Genomic DNA, 23,075 nt, shown 5'->3' with positions numbered 1-23,075 from the left:
TCTTATATTATATACTATTCAACCAAGTCCTAGCAAGATACATCAAAAAACACGAAGCCACCATACAACACCTACAAACCTGACAGTGAGTGAAGATAATGTCAAGAGGACCTTACACCTAAAAACCCGCTATCAACTAGGAACTGGAAATACCGCGTACCCCGAGATACCTTCTAGGAAAAATAGGAGCACTCATCTAGGCTAGCACACTCTTAGCAAGCACCTCATGCACACTCTACATAATTAAGCTGCCACCGCCATCAACGGTTGGTCCATCGTTAGGGAAGCGAACCACATGGTCCTCACTAGGTCCAGCGCCACCGCTGCCACGACGCTAGACAGTGCCACCATCTTGCGTACGTCCATCATCACACATCTACCATCGAGGCCCTCCATGTTGTCGGGACTCATTGTTTTTGATGCTGAAGAAAAGACACCGCTCCACCTCAAGTCAGTTCCAGCGAGCACTACTTCAAAAAATGATTCCCTAGGAGGGTGACAACACCACATGCTGCCATCGTCTAATATGGGAGACCCAAATTTGGGTTCTCCCAAAGCTGAATGGGCGAGAAGACAAGAGCTGCAACAACGATGCCCTAGACAAGGTAACTACAGAAAGACAACACCATCGTCTGCCATGACCAAAGTTGACGTGGTTTTCACTGGCAGCCTTGCACGTTGGAATCCACCGCCGGCTATATCGCCACCTACCGCGAGGTTGGTACCACCATCATCTCCAATCCGCAGGCCCCGGAGGGCTACAGTTCTCCCACATTTACCGCCGTCGACACCGGGGACTATCGTCCCCGTGAATCCACCAAGGCGCTGCCGCACAACCGGGACAACAGTCGCAGATGGTCGCGCCAATAACCGCATATTGTTGCGCCGACGCTCCAAAATGCATCCGAGCATTTCCCCTTCCCTCCATGGCTTGGCCACGATGCGCTATGGCCCCACCGCCCCCTTCAGCGGCGGTGGTGGCTAGGAACTAGGGTTTGTCCCCGGCCGCCTGGGAGGGAGGCGACACAGGAAGAAGTGGGAAGTTATCAATGGGTTGGTCAACACGATAAAGACAGATGCCAAGTCGTGGGCAACAACTGCTCTACCCGGGTCCCGGGCTAGTGTGTAAAGTGCCGCATTGTACTCAGATGTTACCCTTCTAGGTTTCTATCAAAGTATTTCTATGAATTAATCGATAAGCAATTTTTTTTGCATTTTATGGAAGAAATAAAAAGTACTCCTTTCTCAAAGCTTTCCGCTGGTCTTTGGTGCGCCTGGATTTGGAACTTACCTCCTACAACCAGTCGGTGGTGCTTTTTGAGGGATTAACCCCTCACCACTCTTTCGTGCTCATCAAGTTCAAGAAGACCATCTGCAATATTCTAGATCTAATTATATTATTCTTGATTAATAGGTCGACAGCGACCAACTTTAATATCAATTCTGATAACAACAGTTTGACTCCTGTCCATGTTCTTTTTACGAAATGTAGCAGAGCTACTTTTCATTCATTCAGGGATTCATTCAGGGCTGGCAGAACAGGAAAACAAATGGAAGTAAGAAGAGTTGCAGGAACTAAGCTAGGAGCAAACTAAAAACTGTGCATGGGTAGCAGGGTAAATAAGGTAGTTACATAAAACTACATGTATTGCCAACTAGGCATTTTAATAACATGGCATGACACTAAATAAAGAAAGAGATGATTTTGATAACTAGCTATGTTATCATAACATCACACTTCTCAAGATACAATGACTTTACAAGTTAACTTTTTTTTTTCGAGAGCACACGCAAAACGTGCCTTATCTTTATAGAAGGTGAAAGCAAAATAATTTACAAGCACAGCACCATGGTGCTGCGGACACACACACACCGCCCACCTCCGCCTAGGCCTACTCTCTCACTATACCTAGCCTCACTCCTCTTCTAGCTCTCTCCCACAAGAGGAAATCATCCCTAATCTGGGTAACCATTTGGTCCACCGTCTTCTGCTCCCTCTCATTGCTGAAAGCCCTCGCATTCTGCTGCTTCCAGATCGTCCATGCCGTGCAGATGACCATGGAGTCGAAACGCTTCCTGTCCACCCTCCTCACTCGCTTGCGGGCCTCCGTCCACCATCTCTGCAGGTTCCCCATGCCCCCTGGGTCTATCATTCTTAGACTTGCGCTATGCAGCACCCTGCACCACACCTGTCTCGCATAGGGGCATAGGGTCAGAATGTGGTCCACGTTATCCTCCTCCTGCAGACATATGTAGCATGCGTTCGGGTGCTCTTGCAACCCATGCCTAGCCCTCCTATCCGATGTCCACAGGCGGTATCTCAGAGCCAGCCATGCGAAGATCTTGCATTTCATGGGTGAAAAAGAGCCCCAGACCGGCGTACTCATGCTCCATCTCACACTCCCCTGGCATAACATCTCATACGTGCACTTTGCCGAGTAAGATCCAGCCTCCGCCCCTTTCCAAAGTATGCGGTCTGATGTGGAGACGTCTCTGTCGACATCCTCCACCGCCTCCCACAGAGTAAGGCATTGCCTCCAAAGCTCCTCCGTCATCTCCCCTGATATGTCATCCAACCACGCATCCCCCTGCATAGCCTCCGCCACCAGACGGGTGTTCTTCCGCCTAGTGGGAACAATGGCGAACACCTCCGGAGCCAGCTCTTCCGCAGTATAACCACCAATCCATCTGTCTCTCCAGAAGTAGGTCAACTGTCCATCCCCGACCGTGAAACGTGCTAGACTCTGGAAAACTCCCTCCACCAGGGGATCATTCAACCTGGGTAGACCTTGCCAAGGCCTAGCCAGGTCCGTGCGTTTGAGCCACATCCATCTCAATCTCAAGGCGAGGCCTTGCAGACTTAGGTCTTTCACCCCCAAACCGCCGAACTTCTTTGGTTTGCATACGCTCCTCCAAGCCACCAGGCACTGTCCCCCTGCACTTCGTCCTTACCGGCCCAAAAGAAAGCCCTCATCCATCTGTTTATCTCCTCCAGGAGCCAAACTGGCGCCTCAGCCACCACCATTTGATGCACCGCTCTTGCGGCGACGACTGAATTAATCAGAACTAGTCTCCCCTCTCTTTTGATGAGCCCTTTTTGCCACGCGGGTACGCACTTGATAACCTTGTCCAAGAGCGGCTGCCATTCCGCCTTGGACAGAGGCCTAAGCGCCAGTTGGAGCCCTAGGTACCTGATTGGGAACCGCGCCAGCTCACAACCCAACACCCTAGTAGCCCTTTCCTCCTCTTCCTGTGTTCCTCTAATCAGGTTGGCCGTCGTCTTTCTGAAATTTACTCTCAAGCCCGAGGCCTCCCCAAACATGCTCAGCATCCGACTTATCACCCTCAACTCCCTGAACTCTGGTTTGATAAAGATGACAACGTCATCAGCATAGATCGATATCCTCTGCAAGGGGGAGATGCCCGCTAAATCTCCAAAAAGTCCCATACCAGCTGCCTTGGTGACCATAGCCGAGAGCGTCTCCATAGCCGCCACAAAAAGCATGGGTGACGTGGGGTCACCCTGTCTCAAACCTCTACCGTGGTAAATACGGTCACCTGGAACACCGTTGACTAAGACCCTCGTGTTTGCCGTGTATAGCAATAGAGCTATCCATTTTAAGAATCTCTCTCCAAACCCCATTCTCCTCAACACCTCGAACAGGAAGCTCCAAGAGATGGAATCAAAAGCACGGGCGAGGTCTAGCTTTAGCAGCACTCCCGTCTGCCTCCTCAAGTTGATCTTCCTGGCTACTTGCCTCACCAGCACGAAGTTGTCATGCAAACTTCTGTGTTTGATGAACGCGGATTGATTCATGCTGACAATCTCTCCAAGTCTCGGCCGTAGCCTATTGGCAATGATTTTCGAGAACAGCTTGGCGAAGCTATGCACCAGACTTATAGGCCTGAAATCCTTTGTCTCCATAGCCTCCGGACCCTTAGGTATCAAGGTGATCAATGCTCGATTCAGCCGAGCGAAACCTCTACCATCTCCCACACATAGCTTCCTGAGGCCGGCCAAAATGTCAGGCTTAATGATTGGCCACGCACGCTGGTAGAAAGCGCCGGTGAACCCATCCGGTCCCGGCGCCCTATCTCCTGGCATCTCCCTAATTGTGTTCCAGACCTCCTCCTCCGTGAACATGGAGTCCAGGTCGCTCAGGTCCGCTACTGGGATGTCTAAGGACTCGAGGTTTAGGGTGTGCTCCCTGTTTTGAATACTCCCAATAAGCCTGTGATACTCATCAGTGAACACCTCATTCTTTCTCTCCTGTGTCGTCACCGTCTCCTCCCCAACTCTAACAGCAGCAATGTAGTTCTTGGTTCTCCTCCCGTTGGCCACCGCATGAAACAACTTGGTGTTAGCGTCCCCTTCTCGTAACCATCTCATCCTCGATCTTTGCCTCGCTATAGTGCGCTCAAGCGACGCCAACCCCAACACCACAAGCTTAAGCGTCCGTCTCAGCCACGCCTCCGCAGGCGTGAGCGCTCTCGACTCCTGGGTGACATCGAACCGCAGGATCAGGGTATTGGCCATGGCGATCTTTAGCTTGATGTTCCCCACTTTCTTTTCTCCCCAAGCCTGGAAGTATTCCACCGCATTGCGAAATAACGCGTCCAGGCGTCTGAAAGGGTCCACAATGCTGGGCTCACAAACCCAAGCCTCCTTCAGGGCCGCCTCAAATCCCTCAAGATTTAGCCAGAAGGCTTCGAATTTGAACCTTCTCTTTGGCCTGAACGCCGCGCTTAGCGAGAGGTGTATAGGTGCATGACCAGACACCGAAGAGGAAAGTGCCTGTAAGATGGAATCGGGGTGCAAGAGGTCCCAATCCACCGAGGCAATCGCTCTGTCGATGCGAGTGAGCGTGGGCACCTCTCTCTCGCTGCTCCAGGTAAATCTCCTCCCATGCAGGTAAAGATCCTTAATCTCATGTTCCTGTACAAAGCTCCTGAACCTTGCCATCATGGCTCGATCCAGACGATCGTTGTTCTTCTCCTCCGCATACATGATCATGTTAAAGTCTCCAACAAGTAGCCACGGCCCCGGACATAGGCTCCGCCTCTCCGTGAGTTCATGCAGGAACCTCCGCTTATCCTCGTTCGTTTGTGGCCCGTAAACGGTGGTGATCCACCATCTGTTGTTGTCCCTAGGGATGACTTCCCCGGTGACCGCAAACTCATCGTAGCTAACTCGCTCTATGTCCACTATGGACTTGTTCCAAGCAAGGAGGATTCCTCCTCTCGTCTCCACCGCCGGCAAAAACACATAACCATCAAACGATTGCCCTAGGCATTGCATAACAAGGAAATCATCTATTACATCAAGCCTCGTCTCCTGGAGGCACACCATACTCACTCTAAGGCTAGCTATGAACTCACGCACCGCATCTCTTTTTGCTCGATCGTTTAAACCTCGAACGTTCCAGCACAACAACTCAAAAGTACAATCCATGGAAAAAACAAAGACTCCAGTCTCCGACCCAACTCTAGACCTAGATCGCCGGCACTGCCCTCATGCAGTGTGCCTCCCTGTGAAAACTCGAGGGTAACTCCTTGCCAAAAATGGCTGCTAGCACTCGGATGTGTGCGTCCTGGACGGGTGAGTCAAAGAACTCCTTGAAGCGTCTCAGATCGTCCTCCTTGACTGGGAGGTTCTCCGGGCAGAAACCCAAGGCCTTAAGCAAGGAACTCTCCGCTGCCGACGCCATCTTGACTTGCGTGCCCGCTAACGCCGCCACGGATCTACGTGTCACCCTCTTCGGTGTGAAGGGCTCCGCATCCGCCCTAAGGCCCGTAGTCCTCTCGAACTCACTCAGCAGAGGTGGCGCTAGGGTTTTCAGGATGGAAGAGCAGAAACTCTTGACCCTAGCCAGCTCTGAGTACTCCAACTGGTGCTCCTCCTCCGCACCGTCCTGCTCACGCTCGACACACTGCAAGACTGAGCCTGGCTTGTGAGTCCCCTTAGGGATCATCTGCATCTGGCTGTTAGGCCCGGTCCACTCCGAGCTCCCTCGGCTTTCCTCACCCCTGCATGGACACTCAATGCAAACAGCCGAGTCCACCTCAAACTCGCACCGCAGCGGATCCGCTTCAGGAGACGTGGCCCTATCGAGCACCTCGTGGCGCGCCCCACCTGAGAGCGAAACGCAAAAAAACTCCTCCTCGCATCGTGGCCTCGGATCCGCTGCAACCAAACTCTGGCTGGGCCCCACCAACTCAGCTGAGCCCAAGGAAGCATGGGATCTCTCTGAAACTTCCGATCCTGTCGGAGAACTCCTGTTGGGCAGCGCAGCCCCTTTGTCCACATCCAAAGGCCCACCTGGCCCCCGATCCTCGTGCTCTGCGCCTGGCAAACAATCTGCCGCATCCTCCCACACCACTTGATCCAACACCGGCACAGCAGGCCCCGTGACCTCCACGTCGCCCGCTCCCACAGGCTCCGACTCCCTGCCCTGGCCCGCCAGATTCTCTCCATGCAAGCTCACGTCGTCGTGTAGCACTTTCTCCAAAACTTTTCCTGTAGCTTTCGAGGCCCCAGGGTTGGCAGCGACGACCGCTTTGGCAGTAGCAGACAGAGCCTGCCGCCGTAACTGTTGACTGGCCGGGCTCGTTTGAACGGTGAACGGAGCGGGGCTAGCCATCCTAGGCAACGCCCAGCTCTTCTCCAACTCCGGCGCCGCCGCGGGGAGGCACACGGTGGAGCTGCGCTGAGGCACGCCGCCCGGCCCCCTCCTCCGATCAGGAACCCCTCGCTGCCACGGCAAATCCCTGGCCACCCTGCGCCCGCGATCGCCCTGACCACCGTCGCCTCCACCTCCTCCGCTTCCATCTTTTCCTCTCCGGCCATCTAGCCCACGGCCAGGACCAAGAACCCGATCCTCCATGGCATCCTCTTCCACTCGAACTAGATGAACCAGGATGTTGTACTGAAGCGTCTGAACCTCCTCGACCGAGCCCGAGCCCGGGGCACTGCGCGCGCCGTCGTTCTGGATGGGCTCCGGAATGGCAAGCAGCCGCGCCACCGGGATGGCCTCCAGATCGGACGTCCACGCCGTCAACTGGAACAGTGACATGTCCGTCCTCGCCTTCGTCTCCGGCGCCACCGTCTCCACCGCACATCCGTTCCCGAGCAGATCCTCCACCACAGCCATGTCCCATGCATGCGGCGGCACCCCCTCCAAGACCAGGGTGACCTTGCTCCTCATCGGCACCAAGGACGCCTGCGCCTGGCGGTTCCAAGGACGGAACAGCAACGGCGCGCCCGCGACGAGCACGGCCGGCATGGTGGCCACATGATCTCTCAGCTCCCTGGACTCGAAGACCACCAGAAAGCTCTCCGGCGCTAACGTGTGACACGAGACCGTGCCCTCCGGCACCCCGCGCCACCTCAGAGCCGCCGCCACTTGTTCACATGTCACCGTCGGCCTCGTCCCGCCGACAGTGGCGACCAAGGCCAGGTTAAGCCTCTTCTCCAAATCGCACATCGTGGCGGTCCGCCTGACCACACACAGCCACGGCTTCATTGCCGCGTTCTCCAAACCTCCCTGGTGGCCCGGTGACCAGAGCGGCGCAACCGCGATCGGCGGCCACTCCTCCATAGGCGGCAGACGAGACGCTGCCCTCGGCGGCAGCGGTGGGGGTGGGGGAGGGGGCGGAGTCTGGCGTCGCGGTGGAGGCGGAGGGGCCTGGGGGGAGACCTGGTGCCGTGGCGGCGGAGGCGGTGGCAAGGGCGGCGAAGAAGACCCCGCACCTCTCTCGGGCTGATGCCCCTGGCGCCTCTCCGGCGAAGAACGACGCGCGAACTTGGCGAGTGCGCAACGGCGCAGCTCCTCCTCCGACGAAGGGCTTCGCGGCCTCTTGCACTCCATGGCCGGGTGCCCACGCTGCCAGCAACGCATGCACACCTCCGCATTCATGCAGTCGCGCTTGCGATGCCCCGGCCTGTAGCAGCGGAAGCAGAGCCCACGCATCTCCGGCGGCGAGGCGCCCCAGGCCCCGGCGCCGGCCTCCCTCCTCGCATCAATCCTCCTCGTCCAAAGCTTGCCCCTTGATGGCTTGGGCATCTCCCAAACCAACCAATCTTGAACTCTGGCGCGCCCCTCCGGCGGATCCTGCTCTCTTACCTCCGGCGGCGGCGCAAAGCTCCCTCCCGAGGACTCCGAAGAGATGCCCAAACCAGAGACGTGCTCCTCTCTCCTCGGCGCCACCGACGAGCCAGACTCCGGGCTCCCCTCCGGCGCCCAGCGGCGCGTGAAACCGGGCGGGTGGGAGGCGGTGGAGTCCATGGCGGAAGGCCAAACGAGCGCCGGCGCGGCGCGCTGGCGGCGGCGGCGGTGGTGGAAACCTAGCTACGCTCCCTAGCTACGCTCTACAAAGCGGCTCGAGTTGTCCTACTTTACAAGTTAACTAATAAGTCATGCATGATAATACTCCCTCCGTATCAGATTTACCGGCACCATTAGAGCATGTCTAACAGCCCCCTAATTTTCTGCCTCGTAAAACGCGAGTATTTCGCCCTGTATAAAAAATGCTCATAGCTAGATCATTCCGTTTAGCAGACCCCGTATTTCACCCCGTATATTTGAAAAATTTAAAACCCCGGGAAATTTGTTCATAGTTCATAGTTCATAGATAGTTGATCATACATACGGATCATACATACATACATACAGAATTGCGAGATCCTATGGATCGCGACTTCTAGTCGGAGAGGTCGATGATGTAAGCGTTCGCCTCCGCCTCCCGCGCCTCCATCTCCTTCACGGCGGCGATGGCCGCCGCCTTCTCTTCTTCCTCCGCCCTCTTCTTGTCGGCATCGTCCTTGAGGGACGCGGCCATCGCCTGCAAGAAGAGGGGGTCTTCCCCCTGCTCCGCCTGCTCGCCGGCTGGCGGCGCGAATCCTCCGCTGGTGCTCACCGCCCACGCCGCCTTCGACCGGCGGTCCCACTCCCATTCCGCGCGCCACTTCTCGAAGGCGGGGCCACTCATCGGCTTGAGCGGCGGATTCGCCTTGTACCAGAGCCCGCCCGGCGCGAACTCGCGGAGCGACGCGGCATGTGCAGGGAGCCGCCGTACCTGCACGCTGCGCGCCGGCTCCCGGCGGCGGACAGCTTGCACTGCCGCCGCCACGCGTCCTCAAGGTTGTCCGGCGAGCGGGATCACTTCGATCCGCTCGCGGGCGACGCAGAACTGGAGCGGCGAGAAGACATGGCCTGCGGCGGGGGAAATGCGGAGGCGAGCTTTGCGGAATTGCTCGCCGGAGCTAAGCGGGGAGGCGGCAGCGCACAGCGGAGCTAGGGTTGCGAGTGAGGGGTTAACCCCTCACTCGCACCTTCGCCCGGTATAAGTAGGGGCGGCTGTGCGGATTTCCTGGGGCCCGTATTCCGCCGAAACGGGCCGGCCTGAATACGGGACCTGCTAAACGGCCCAAACCGCGCCTGCCCCGTATCCCGCCGGAATTTTACGGGGTGGGCGGGTTTTAAGGGGCCTGGGGCCTGTTAGAGATGCTATTGATTCAGTTTTCTCTTCCAATCAATGTATGTCTTGTGCCAGCAATTTTCTAATACGCCGGTTAATCCGATCCGGAGGAAGTATGCACTATTGAGGTAGTAACATCATTATGACTAGTCTTAGTCAGGTGGATGCCCTAGTGTGCTGGCTCCGCCAGTGTCTACATCGGGGCTTTGAGGTTGCACTCCTTAACGCCATGGATAAAGGTGTTGAGAAAAACTTAGTAGCGTTTTTTGCAAAGTAGCGGTGCATAGATCAACACCGCCGCTTCTATCTTTGAAGTTTTGGGGCTTCAAGCTTAAAATTTCATATATTTGGTACAGATTCAACACAAAGTATTATACCTCTAGACATTTTAAGACATTTTAGACATTTCAAAGTGAGCTAGATATATATTACAATGAGCCACAATAAGAGTAAAATAACTACATAAAATAGATAAATTCACTAAAAGCTAAAATATCATATATTAATAATGGAGGGAGTACATTAAAATATTAAAATCATTTGTTACTAAAATCGACCCAAATGCTATGGTCCAGTTTCTCACTTCCCCAAAACTCCCGTGGCTCTTGACTTTGTCCCAATTTGTAAGACCATATGTTTGTTCCATAATTGTTTTGTTTCTCCGTGGTATCTGCACGTCCTGACTTTGGAACAAAGGCAACTTCACCTTCACGCTGAACAAGGTCAACATGGACGGTGTCAGGCCAATCGTACAATCTCGGAAGGAAAACCTTGTTCTGCATCCACTTGATGTTAGTCTTCTTCATCGTCGTCGTCAATGTGCCGGTAAACAATGTCCTCCCCTCTAGGTCTTGTATCTTCTCCCACTCCATGGTGTGCTTGTTCAGTTTGACAATGTTGACTGGTGTCCCACGACGTCCGATAAGGACGGCCATCAGCTCGCCATGGTCGGACTTGACCAAGTAGCTGTCATCGTGCTCGAATGTAAAACGTCCAGGCTTCTCGAGAATGTTGAATCCTTCATCGTGTTTTCTCTCGTCGTACACTGCTAATGCGCCGTCCCTATTCAACAGGTAGAGGAATCCGTCATTGAGAACCGGGTTACTGCAGTCCTGCGATGCCCAAGAGCATGGTCCGTCGCAATCAGAGCTCGTGTAGCTCCACTCCCCCCACACGTCGATTTCGTTGTTTCGGATGGAACGGCCGACTTCGTGCCAGCCATACCGCGAGTGGACGCCGAACATGGTGCGGACACCGTCGTAGACGACGGAGTCGAACGTGGGCCGGTCGTGCTTTGGTAGTTCGAGGACGTCGCCGGAGAGAAGTTGGGCGTCTAGGATTAAGTGCTCCCGGCAGAGCGTCAGATGTTGCGCGGTGGCGCCGATGATCCTGGCGTCAGGAATATTGAGCGTGCAGGCGGTCTTGAAGTTCTTGTGATAGTAGGGGCTGTAGTACCGCACGTTAGTGGTTCCGTCGCTGGTGGTGTTGAGGAGCAGAGGGGAGATCCATGCCGGGTAGAAGGGCGCCCGGGCACGGGCAGATTGCCATTGCCGGCACACCAATCCGAAGCTCGGGTGGCTCGACCACCGCAGATGATCTAGGATCCGGACCAGTACCTTCACCGGGAGAGATGACCAGTCATGTGACAGCGATGTCGTCGTCTCCATCTCCTCGTCAAGGTGAGCTCGCTCAGTATCCGGTATCCGGGCCTTTATGATTGTTACCGCCAGGCACCGGGCGAGCTAAAAAATACTGGAGACACGATAATTTGGACGCTAAACCGATGGGAGCGGTTATGGAGGGGATCAGATCGCTAGCGGAGTAAATATAGGGGATTGGATCCAACTTGGACTGGAGTAAGAGTACCGGTAGTTTGTTTCCTTTCTTTACAGAAAACATGTGGAGATCGAGTCGGACTCGGTATGAACGTATGATTGAAGTTCCCTAGAGACATGCCGTACCTTACACGAGAGAGAAAGAAAGAGTTCCGTCTAATTTTGCGTTTAGGGATGGCAACCACTTATTTTTCGTACCTGGAACATTTTCGTACTTCAATCAAACAGTTCCTATGTACGTGTTTACTATTTAGGGATGGCCACCACTTCTTTTTTTCCGTAGACTTCGATTACGAAGCGGATTCGCACTAGTAGAAAATAGGCCTAATGTCGCAGGCTGTAAGAGCCTTTTGTCGTGGGAGGTTAGCCGGGACAACGGAGGCGCGACAAAAGGCCCAATCTTTTGTCCCGGCCCGCTTACCACCCACGACAAAAGGTTCACCACGTGGCAGTCGCGGGGCGCGCAGGGGACACCCCTTTTGTCGCGGGTGGTAACACAGCCCGCGACAAAAGGCTCTCTACGTGACGCGCGCAGGACACTGCTCCTTTAGGGTTTAAGGGGTGCAGTCACCCCTGCCACCGCCCCCCCTTTTATTTCATTTTTTCATTTCAAAATAAATTTTCATACATTTGTACGCTACTACAAGCTGTACACGTTCATTCATTATATATAGATCGAGCAAACAAATATTCGAAGGAAAAGCCATTCGTAGATTCTCCTTACATATACATGGAGCTCACGATTACCAGGACTATAGCCCATCGTCTATTCGAACTATTACACGGGGATCATGACCAGGTCCTATATTGATTAAACAAGCCTCTTTCGTCTATCATTTCTCTCATCAGAAGTCCCGCCACTTCCTCTGCAATTCCTAGTAGGTGTTCATGTGGTTGGAGCTTCTCCCGCATGAACTCGACCTATATAGGAAAATGAGATGAATATGATTATATCAATCTTGATAACGAAATATTGACGATAATAAATTAAAGTTGTGAATGTTATTGCTTACGTTGAATCTATTATCGTTCTTCTCAGTGGTTAACATGCGAATGGACTCTCAAACGTAGTATCCACATACACTAGTAGGAAAACGCTTATAGCTGGGACTTAGTTCTGTGGCGCACCACCAAAAATGCGCCATAGAAAGTTGTTTTGTGGCGCACCAGGCACAGTGCGCCACAGAAATAGCTTAATTTTGTGACGCACCAACAATCCATGCGTCACAGAAACTTGGTGGGGCCAGCCCCAATCATTGGTTTCACTACTTCTGTGGCGCACAGGATCACGTGCGCCACAGAAATAAGACATTATGTGGCGCACTGGTCCTGGTGCGCCACAGAATTAAGACTTTCTGTGGCGCACGTGGGATGGGTCGCCACAAAAACAACACATTTCTGTGGCGCACATGAGTTCCGTGCGCCACAGAAGTTTTTTTGGCTCACCACGCAACTCCACCCCCCGTGGATCGCCTTTTTTACCTCTCTAAAAAATAAAAGAAATAGATAGAAATTTCAAAATCCTTCGAGATTCCCATGTATTATGTCATCTAGCACCACTGAAATTTAACAAACATGAATTTCGACTTTTTTTGCAAAATTGCGTTGCAAAATCATCAAACTGGTTTTCTGGTTGCATACGAACTCGAAAAAAAACGCACAATATACAAAATGTTCCCACGAAAATTCTACATCCGAATTCCCCAAAACTCCCTTGGCTCTTGACTTTGTCCCAATTTGTAAGACCATATGTTTGTTCCATAATTGTTTTGTTTCTCCGTGGTATCTGCACGTCCTGACTTTGGAACAAAGGCAACTTCACCTTCACGCTGAACAAGGTCAACATGGACGGTGTCAGGCCAATCGTACAATCTCGGAAGGAAAACCTTGTTCTGCATCCACTTGATGTTAGTCTTCTTCACCGTCGTCGTCAATGTGCCGGTAAACAATGTCCTCCCCTCTAGGTCTTGTATCTTCTCCCACTCCATGGTGTGCTCGTTCAGTTTGACAATGTTGACTGGTGTCCCACGACGTCCGATAAGGACGGCCATCAGCTCGCCATGGTCGGACTTGACCAAGTAGCTGTCATCGTGCTCGAATGTAAAACTTCCAGGCTTCTCGAGAATGTTGAATCCTTCATCGTGTTTTCTCTTGTCGTACACTGCTAATGCGCCGTCCCTATTCAGCAGGTAGAGGAAGCCGTCATGGAGAACCGGGTTACTACAGTCCTGCGATGCCCAAGAGCATGGTCCGTCGCAATCAGAGCTCGTGTAGCTCCACTCCCCCCACACGTCGATTTCGTTGTTTCGGATGGAACGACCGATTTCGAGCCAGCCATACCGCGAGTGGACGCCGAACATGGTGCGGACACCGTCGTAGACGACGGAGTCGAACGTGGGCCGGTCGTGCTTTGGTAGTTCGAGGACGTCGCCGGAGAGAAGTTGGGTATCTAGGATTAAGTGCTCCCGGCAGAGCGTCAGATGTTGCGCGGTGGCGCAGATGATCCTGGCATCAGGAATATTGAGCGTGCAGGCGGTCTCAAAGTTCTTGTGATAGTAGGGGCTGTAGTACCGCACGTTGGTGGTTCCGTCGCTGGTGGTGTTGAGGAGCAGAGGGGAGATCCACGCCGGGTAGAAGGGCGCCCGGGCACGGGCAGATTTCCATTGCCGGCACACCAATCCGAAGCTCGGGTGGCTCGACCACCGCAGATGATCTAGGATCCGGACCAGTACCTTCACCGGGAGAGATGACCAGTCATGTGACAGCGATGTCGTCGCCTCCATCTCCTCGTCAAGGTGAGCTCGCGCAGTATCCGGTATCCGGGCCTTTATGATTGTTACCGCCAGGCACCGGGCGAGCTAAAAAATACTGGAGACACGATAATTTAGACGCTAAACCGATGGGAGCGGTTATGGAGGGGATCAGATCGCTAGCGGAGTAAATATAGGGGATTGGATCCGACTTGGACTGGAGTAAGAGTACCGGTAGTTTGTTTCCTTTCTTTACGGAAAACTCGTGGAGATCGAGTCGGACTCGGTATGAACGTATGATTGAAGTTCCCTAGAGACACGCCGTACCTTACACGAGAGAGAAAGAAAGAGTTCCGTCTAATTTTGCGTTTAGGGATGGCAACCACTTATTTTTCGTACCTGGAACATTTTTGTACTTTAATCAAACAGTTCCTATGTACGTGTTTACTATTTAGGGATGGCCACCACTTCTTTGTTCCGTAGACTTCGATTACGAAGCGGATTCGCACTAGTAGAAAATAGGTCTAATGTCGCAGGCTGTAAGAGCCTTTTCTCGCGGGCGGTTAGCCGGGACAACGGAGGCGCAACAAAAGGCCCAATCTTTTGTCCCGGCCCGCTTACCACCCACGACAAAAGGTTCACCACGTGGCAGTCGTGGAGCGCGCAGGGGACACCCCTTTTGTCGCGGGTGGTAACACATCCCGCGACAAAAGACTCTCTACGTGACGCGCGCAGGACTGCTCCTTTAGGGTTTAAGGGGTGCAGTCACCTCCTGCCACCGCCCCCCTTTTATTTCATTTTTTCATTTCAAAATAAATTTTCATACATTTGTACGCTACTACAAGCTGTACACGTTCATTCATTATATATAGATCGAGCAAACAAATATTCGAAGGAAAAGCCATTCGTAGATTCTCCTTACATATACATGGAGCTCACAATTACCAGGACTATAGCCCATCGTCTATTCGAACTATTACACGGGGATCATGACCAGGTCCTATATTGATTAAACAAGCCTCTTTCGTCTATCATTTCTCTCATCAGAAGTCCCGCCACTTCCTCTGCAATTCCTAGTAGGTGTTCGTGTGGTTGGAGCTTCTCCCGCATGAACTCGACCTATATAGGAAAATGAGATGAATATGATTATATCAATCTTGATAACGAAATATTGACGATAATAAATTAAAGTTGTGAATGTTATTGCTTACATTGAATCTATTATCGTTCTTCTCAGTGGTTAACATGCGAATGGACTCACAAACGTTGTATCCACATACACTAGTAGGAAAACGCTTATAGCTGGGACTTAGTTCTGTGGCGCACCAGCAAAAATGCGCCACAGAAAGTTGTTTTGTGGCACACCAGGCACGGTGCGCCACAGAAATAGCTTAATTTTGTGGCGCACCAACAATCCATGTGTCACAGAAACTTGGTGGGGCCAGCCCCAATCATTGGTTTCACTACTTCTGTGGCGCACGGGACCACGTGCGCCACGGAAATAAGACATTTTGTGGCGCACTGGTCCTGGTGCGCCATAGAATTAAGACTTTCTGTGGCGCACGTGGGATGGGTCGCCACAAAAACAACACATTTCTGTGGCGCACATGAGTTCCGTGCGCCACATAAGTTTTTTTTGGCTCACCACGCAACTCCACTCCCCCCGTGGATCGCCTTTTTTACCTCTCTAAAAAATAAAAGAAATAGATAGAAATTTCAAAAATAAAATCCTTCGAGATTCCCATGTATTATGTCATCTAGCACCACTAAAATTTAACAAACATGAATTTCGACTTTTTTTGCAAAATTGCGTTGCAAAATCATCAAACTGGTTTTCTGGTCGCATACGAACTCGAAAAAAAACGCACAATATATCAAAATATTCCCACGAAAATTCTACATCCGAATTCCCCAAAACTCGCTTGGCTATTGACTTTATCCCAATTTGTAAGACCATATGTTTGTTCCATAATTGTTTTGTTTCTCCGTGGTATCTGCACGTCCTTACTTTGGAACAAAGGCAACTTCACCTTCACGCTGAACAAGGTCAACATGGACGGTGTCAGGCCAATCGTACAATCTCGGAAGGAAAACCTTGTTCTGCATCCACTTGATGTTAGTCTTCTTCATCGTCGTCGTCAATGTGCCGGTAAACAATGTCCTCCCCTCTAGGTCTTGTATCTTCTCCCACTCCATGGTGTGCTCGTTCAGTTTGACAATGTTGACTGGTGTCTCCCGATGTCCGATAAGGACGGCCATCAGCTCGCCATGGTCGGACTTGACCAAGTAGCTGTCATCGTGCTCGAATGTAAAACTTCCAGGCTTCTCGAGAATGTTGAATCCTTCATCGTGTTTTCTCTCGTCGTACACTGCTAATGCGCCATCCCTATTCAGCAGGTAGAGGAAGCCGTCATGGAGAACCGGGTTACTGCAGTCCTGCGATGCCCAAGAGCATGGTCCGTCGCAATCAGAGCTCGTGTAGCTCCACTCCCCCCACACGTCGATTTCGTTGTTTCGGATGGAACGGCCGATTTCAAGCCAGCCATACCGTGAGTGGACGCCGAACATGGTGCGGACACCGTCGTAGACGACGAAGTCGAACGTGGGCCGGTCGTGCTTTGGTAGTTCGAGGACGTCGCCGGAGAGAAGTTTCTCTACAAGAAAAGTTGCCATGGCCGACGAAGTTGAAGTCGCGCCGTGGTTGCTGGTGCACCATGGCCGACGATTTTTGGTCTCTCCGTTGTGCATGTCAAAACGTTTTTTTTCTCGTTTTTGAGGCCACCTAGCCCGACGAAAACGGCCAAAACGTGGCGTATGGTGTCCCGGGACGTGGTGCATCTCGAATTCTCGGGTTCGCCGGCCGAGTCAACGCAAATCCGCACCGCCGAGGGATGTAGGGCCCAGATGGCAGCCTCTCTGGCATTGTTTTTTTTCTCGATCGCGCCATCTCGTTCAACGCTCTCCGATCGAGCCGTTTATGATGCAGGATCATGGGTCCCGCATGGCATCCTCTATGAACCAAAACTCTTTCTATTCTTGGATTTTTTTTGACCCCCTGATTTCTGGCTACTTCCTTTTTCTTTTGATCCCTTGCCGCCTTGGAAATGTTGAGACCGCTGCTGCTAATTGGGACCCGCATATCATCCTCTATGAGCAATCAACTTTCTTTTCTTGGAGTTTTTTTTGGCACCTCAAATTTGGTCACTTGCCTTTTTCTTTCGATCCCCTGCCGCCTCTCAAACGGTGATACCGCTGCTGCTAAATGGGACCCGCATGTCATCCTCTATGTACTATAACTTTCTTTTCTTGGATTTTTTTTGGAACCTCATATTTGGTCACTTACCTTTTTCTTTCGATCCCCTGCCGCCTCTCAAACGGTGAGACCGCTGCTGCTAAATGGGACCCGCATGTCATCCTCTATGTACTATAAAACTTTCTTTTCTTGAATTATTTTTGGCTCCTGATATTTGGTCACTTGCCTTTTTCTTTCGATCCCGTGCAGCCTCTCAAACGGTGATACCGCTGCTGCTAAATGGGACCCGCATGTCATCCTTTATGTACAATCAAGTTTCTTTTCTTGAATTATTTTTGGCTCCCGATATTTGGTCACTTGCCTTTTTCTTTCGATCTCATGCCACGTTTGAAACGTTGAGGACCCTCCTGGCTCATGGGACCCGCATGTCATCCTCTATGTGCTATAAAAGTTTATTTTCTTGGGTTTTTTTTCACCCTCTGAGTTTTGGCTATTTCCTTTTTCTTTTGATCCCCTGCTGCCTTGGAAACGTTGAGTAAGCTGCTGACTCATGGGACCCGCATGTCATCCTCTATGTAGAATCAACTTTCTTTTTTTCTTTTGATCTCAAGCCGCATTTGAAACGTTGAGACCGCTGCTGCTAATTGGGACACGCATGTCATCCTCTATGTACAATAAAGTTTTTTTCTTGGATTATCTTTGGCTCCTGATATTTTGTCACTTGCCTTTTTTCTTTCGATCTCATGCTGCCTTTGAAACGTTGAGTAAGCTGCTGGCTCATGGGTCCCACATGTCATCCTCTACGAACAATAAAAGTTTCCTTTCTTGGAGTTATTTTTGACCCCTAATTTCTAGCTATTTGCCTTTGTCTTTTGATCTCCTGCCCCCTTTGAAACGATGAGGATGTTGTTGGCAGGTCGGTCCCACATGTCATCCTCTGTGAACAATAAAAGTTTCCTTTGATGAATTTATTTTGAACCCCTAATTAATTTCGGGATATTTCCTTTTTTTCCTTCGATCCCCTGTCGCCTTGGAATCGTTGAGGATGCTGCTGCCTCATGGGTCCCGCATGTCATCCTCTCAGAACGGTAAATGTTTCTTTTCTTGGATTTTGTTGACCAAACGATTTTTGGCTTATTTTTTCTTTCGATCTCATGCAGCCTTTAAAACGTTCAGGACGCTGTTGGCTCACGGGTCCCACATGTCAACCTCTATGAACAATAAAAGCTGAGGATGCTGCTGCCTCATGGGTCCCGCATGTCATCCTCTCAGAACGAAAATGTTTCTTTTCTTGGATTTTTTACCAACAGATTTTTGGTTTATTTTTTCTTTCCATCCCCTGCCGCCTTTAAAACGTTGACGACGCTGCTGGCTCATGGGTCCCCGATGTCAGCCTCCCCGTACAAGAAACATGTGATATCTTGATTATTTTGCAGACTATAAACAGTGTATTGCACTCTGAGCTACGGATAAATTAAATCTTTATTTTTACATAAACAAACTTATATGTTGAATCTCCTTGTTTTGTGTTTTTGCGAAGCATAGGACTTTCCTGTTTTTTTAGAAAAATCCAAACTTTCCTTTTTTGGAGTGGGCTGAAATTGTACGAGTCAAAAGGCCTAGCAGGATAGTTCGAAGGCCCAGATGTCCAGATGCAGCCCAATTGAAATCTTTCTTTTCTTGGATTTTTTTCACCCCCTGATTTCTGGCTACTTCATTTTTCTTTTGGTCCTGTGCCGCCTTGGAAACGTTGAGACCGCTGCTGCAAAATGGGACCCGCATGTCATCCTCTATGTACAATAAAATTTCTTTTCTTGGATTATTTTTGGCTCCTGATATTTGGTCACTTGCCTTTTTCTTTCAATCTCATGCCGACTTTGAAACGTTGAGGAAGCTGCTGGCTCATGGGTCCCGCATGTCATCCTCTATGAACAATAAAAGTTTCCTTTGTTGGATTTATTTTTTACCCCTAATTTCTGGCTATTTGCCTTTTTCTTTTGATCCCCTGCCCCATTTGAAACCATGACGACGCAGCTGGCAGGTATGTCCCACATGTCATCCTCTATGAACAATAAAGGTTTCCTTTGATAGATTTATTTTTGACCCTAATTAATTTCTGGCTATTTCCTATTTTTATTTTGATCCCTTGCCGCCTTGGAATAGTTGAGGATGCTGCTGCCTCATGGGTCCCGCATGTCATCCTCTCAGAAAGGTACAAGTTTCATTTCTTGGATTTTGTTTACCAATGATTTTTGGCTTATTTTTTTTATTTCGATCTCCTGCCGCCTTTAAAACGTTGACGATGCTGCTGGCTCATGGGTCCCCAATGTCAGCCTCCCCATACCGCAAATCCTCTTTCTGCAAAGGTTGTATTTCTAGCTAGGTAGCTAAGGTGGATTCGAATCTGCCGTGGTTCAGGCAGCTCAGGTAAGCCTTCTTGCACTGATTAATGGAACTAGTGTATAGCAAGGTCAAGACATGTGGCTTGGTGTAATGAATCTATTTGAATCATGTTGTGGATTCAATCTGATAGTTCTCTAACAGGTCAGCAAAAATAGAAATTAAGTTTTTTTCTAAAACGGAAATGCAAATTAAGATGAACACAAACATTAGTTATCATAATAGTTGATCATATATACATACTTGCTAAGAGCAAAAGCTTGCTAGAGTTTTACCACCCATACAATTAATTAGCAGTTCAGATAAGATAACCTTATATAAGTATAACTACAAATGCATTTGCTAAGGGCTCATGGGACAATAGAACTAGACAACCGCAAACTTGATGACCAGCATGTCACAGCGGCATCGAAAGATCTTGACCTTCAACTTTGATCCAATGCGAAGTTTGGCACCGTCAATGAACTTTTTCCACCTGGAAGTAACAGTCAAGCGGCCATCTGTGGGACTGACGGAGTACCGTCCCTCCACGGTGAGACCTTCACTCTCCATGACGAGGGAAATCTTGCCCCTTCGGCCAGCATTGAGATCCTTGGCGATACTTTTAGGCAATTTCTGATTCAAAGCAAGAGATACCAACAAAAATTAGTCAATGGCACCAATGCACTGAAGACTGAACCATGTGAGACTTTGAGCAGAGAACACATCAAGATAAGAGCAGTTATGCTGTCATATACTCACAAACATAGCCTTCAGATGCGTCCTGGTCACCACACGGGTGGCCACAGCAATGAGCTGAGACCTCGGTGATCTGGCTGGGGCAGGTGCAGGAGCCTGGGCTGGTACACGAGCTGGTGCTGATGCAGGAGACTGCTGGGCAGGTGCAATAAACGGTGCCTCTAGAGGAACCGGTGCGATGCGAGAGACTGTTGGACAGGTGCGATAAACGGTGCAGCTAGAGGAACCGGTCTTGATGCGGGGAGCCTGCTGGGCAGGTGTAGTATATGGGGCCTCTACAGGAACCAATGCTGATGTAGGGGCCTGCTGGGTAGATGCAATAAACGGTGCTGGTACAGGAACCGGTGCTGATGCAGTAGAGTGGGAAGTCGGTGCCGGTGCTGGTGTGGGTGCCCTTTGTGACATCCGCTCCTGTTCCATCAGTGGATCTGCAACTTTGATCATGTTACACCCAGCAAGCTAGAACAGAGGGAATGGTTTAGAACAACTGCTCAGAATGTAGTAATCAAAGGATATGAGTACAAAAAAGTTACATATTATATATTTGGAAGTGTCTCCAACTCTGTAAGCAGTTACGTATATCTGCCCGTTTGAGTTTCTGATCCTCAGCTCGTCGCCCTTCTTCAGACCGTAGTCAAAAGCAAACTTTCTCCAATCATGTCCATACAAATATGTGATGGCCTGCGTCTTGTAGACATACACCTCATAGACCCATAGGCGGGCACAAGTGTATTCATGGGTATTCAGCTGAATACCCATTATTTTTGCCAACAAAAAATCATGCACTATTCAGCCCACCTAGCCCAACCAATATAGTTGTTGTTCTAGCAAAATAGCAGTATACTAGCAGCAAATTTACTCCCGTACTGATTAAGCAATCCACTTCAGTCTATCTCCTTGCTCGCTCCAGCGACATAGCTAGGGTGAGATGGCGCTCGATTCCGTATATGGTGTGGTCAGCGCAGCGACGTCGTGGGCTGCGAGAGGCGGGAACACCTGAGCCGATTGATTCTGGGTTTTCTGAATACCCATTATGAATACCCTGTGCCCGCCCATGCATAGACCGTGTAGGTGTTCATAAATTTGCCATTGCCATGCATAGTGAAAGACCCTTCATGCGGACACATCTGGTTAATCATTGGACGAAGTTCACAAGGTACAGTCTGCAGGTGAAAATTGATACTAATGTAAGAAGCAGGAAGACTAAAAACAAGACTTTACTATATGCCAATTCATGCTAAACCACTGAGAATACATACCTGTAACTCTGTGAAGGAGTTATTAGAAAGGTAGATAGAGCCATAGGAGGTGTTATATGCGGGGTATGTACATGGGCCCGCCATATTCCCGCAAGCTCGGCATCGGGATGGTGAAGGAAACATGGGAGGTACTACTGGTGCGTAGCGCTGAATGTAAGTGGAAGAATTAGGTTGTGTAAAGTGCATAGTTCAGAGCAATGCAAATGTTGACAAGCGAGTGCATAACACTATGTTACAAACTGAACAGTCAAAATTTAGTGTATGATGAATATAAGCATGCTAATTTGGCGTTTCCGAATTCCAAGAAGCATTAGACAGAGCCGGTGATAATATCAGACATAAATCATGGCATGTATATGTGGCTTAAGAAAATATACCCGAACCCTTGGATGGTTACGGCCCGGCTGGTCCTTGGACTTGAGCTTATATAAGCATCCAGAAGGTGGGGCTGACAGTAACTTGGTGGCAGCCTCTGCAGATGCCTCATCAGCAACAGTTGCAATCCTTTTTACCAATGAAGGCTTAGCAGTTTCAGTCTGCATATGAAAATTGAAGAGCAACAGACATCAGCAGTGATATATAAAATCAATCTATGAGACACTGATGCATATAGTGTTGGATGTAAGTGGAAGAATAGGGTTGTGTGTGTTTCTGAACTATTGGTAAGCATAATTAGACAAAGCTGGCAATAAACATACAAATCAAATCATGTATGAGGATTAAGAAAATATACCTGCTTACTGAAAAGGATACCACCCATCTTGACAAGGGATTAACTTGTCAATGCCTACGGGTTGTAGACTAGGGTTTAGTTGGAAGTAGAGGGCAAGTAGATCTCGAAGGTTTCAGCCGAAAAGTACTCGACGATTATGAAAACTAGGGTTTGAGAGACAATGATTCGATGCTTTCTTTGTCCCTCGACTCCCCCTTATATAGGAGGTGGAGCCGAGGGATTCGTATTGTACAAGTTACAGAGTCCGGGAGGGTTTCCAACTCATCCCGCAAGATTACAAACATCATCTCCTAATACAACTCTAACTTTACTTAATATCAACTTGGGCCTCCGATTCTTCTTATTCTTCGAGTCTTGGGCCTTCAGTAAACCCCGGGTACTATCTTCGGCAGGCCCATTGGGGATACCTATGTCAGTAGCCCCCGAGATTTTGCTTGAATCGTAGAGTCAGGGAAAATCTCCACTGTTTATATTTACTCGACAACTTTAAACTTCTCTATATTTCTTCATATGAATTTCTATATTGTATAGGGATAATGGTAGTTGGGGCTAGTTCATCTGACGGATCAGGTACTAGTTAACTGCTCTAGTGGCAATCCGCAAAAACCTACTTCAAGATCACGTCCCCGG

General features: G+C 50.2%; 4 protein-coding genes across 4 annotated transcripts; all 4 read right to left on the bottom strand.

Moving 5' to 3' along the window:
• Positions 1 to 1,892: 1,892 nt before the first annotated feature.
• On the bottom strand, positions 1,893 to 2,828 carry LOC139831696 (uncharacterized). The gene has a single exon (XM_071821019.1). It carries the CDS (start codon positions 2,826 to 2,828, stop codon positions 1,893 to 1,895), a length of 936 nt encoding a protein of 311 aa, XP_071677120.1.
• Positions 2,829 to 10,013: 7,185 nt separating this feature from the next.
• LOC127303920 (uncharacterized) lies at positions 10,014 to 11,144 on the bottom strand. The gene has a single exon (XM_051334632.1). It carries the CDS (start codon positions 11,142 to 11,144, stop codon positions 10,014 to 10,016), a length of 1,131 nt encoding a protein of 376 aa, XP_051190592.1.
• A 1,856-nt stretch (positions 11,145 to 13,000) lies between these two features.
• On the bottom strand, positions 13,001 to 14,095 carry LOC127303919 (uncharacterized). Its single transcript, XM_051334631.1, has one exon. It carries the CDS (start codon positions 14,093 to 14,095, stop codon positions 13,001 to 13,003), a length of 1,095 nt encoding a protein of 364 aa, XP_051190591.1.
• A 1,971-nt stretch (positions 14,096 to 16,066) lies between these two features.
• Positions 16,067 to 16,735, bottom strand: LOC127303918 (uncharacterized). Its single transcript, XM_051334630.1, has one exon. It carries the CDS (start codon positions 16,733 to 16,735, stop codon positions 16,067 to 16,069), a length of 669 nt encoding a protein of 222 aa, XP_051190590.1.
• Between the last annotated feature and the right edge of the window lie 6,340 nt (positions 16,736 to 23,075).

This window comes from Lolium perenne, chromosome 5 (assembly GCF_019359855.2).
Source record: "Lolium perenne isolate Kyuss_39 chromosome 5, Kyuss_2.0, whole genome shotgun sequence".
Lineage (NCBI taxonomy): Eukaryota > Viridiplantae > Streptophyta > Magnoliopsida > Poales > Poaceae > Lolium > Lolium perenne.
The sequence above is the reverse complement of the archived record's forward strand: the minus strand, read 5'-3'. Positions and strand labels throughout refer to the sequence as shown.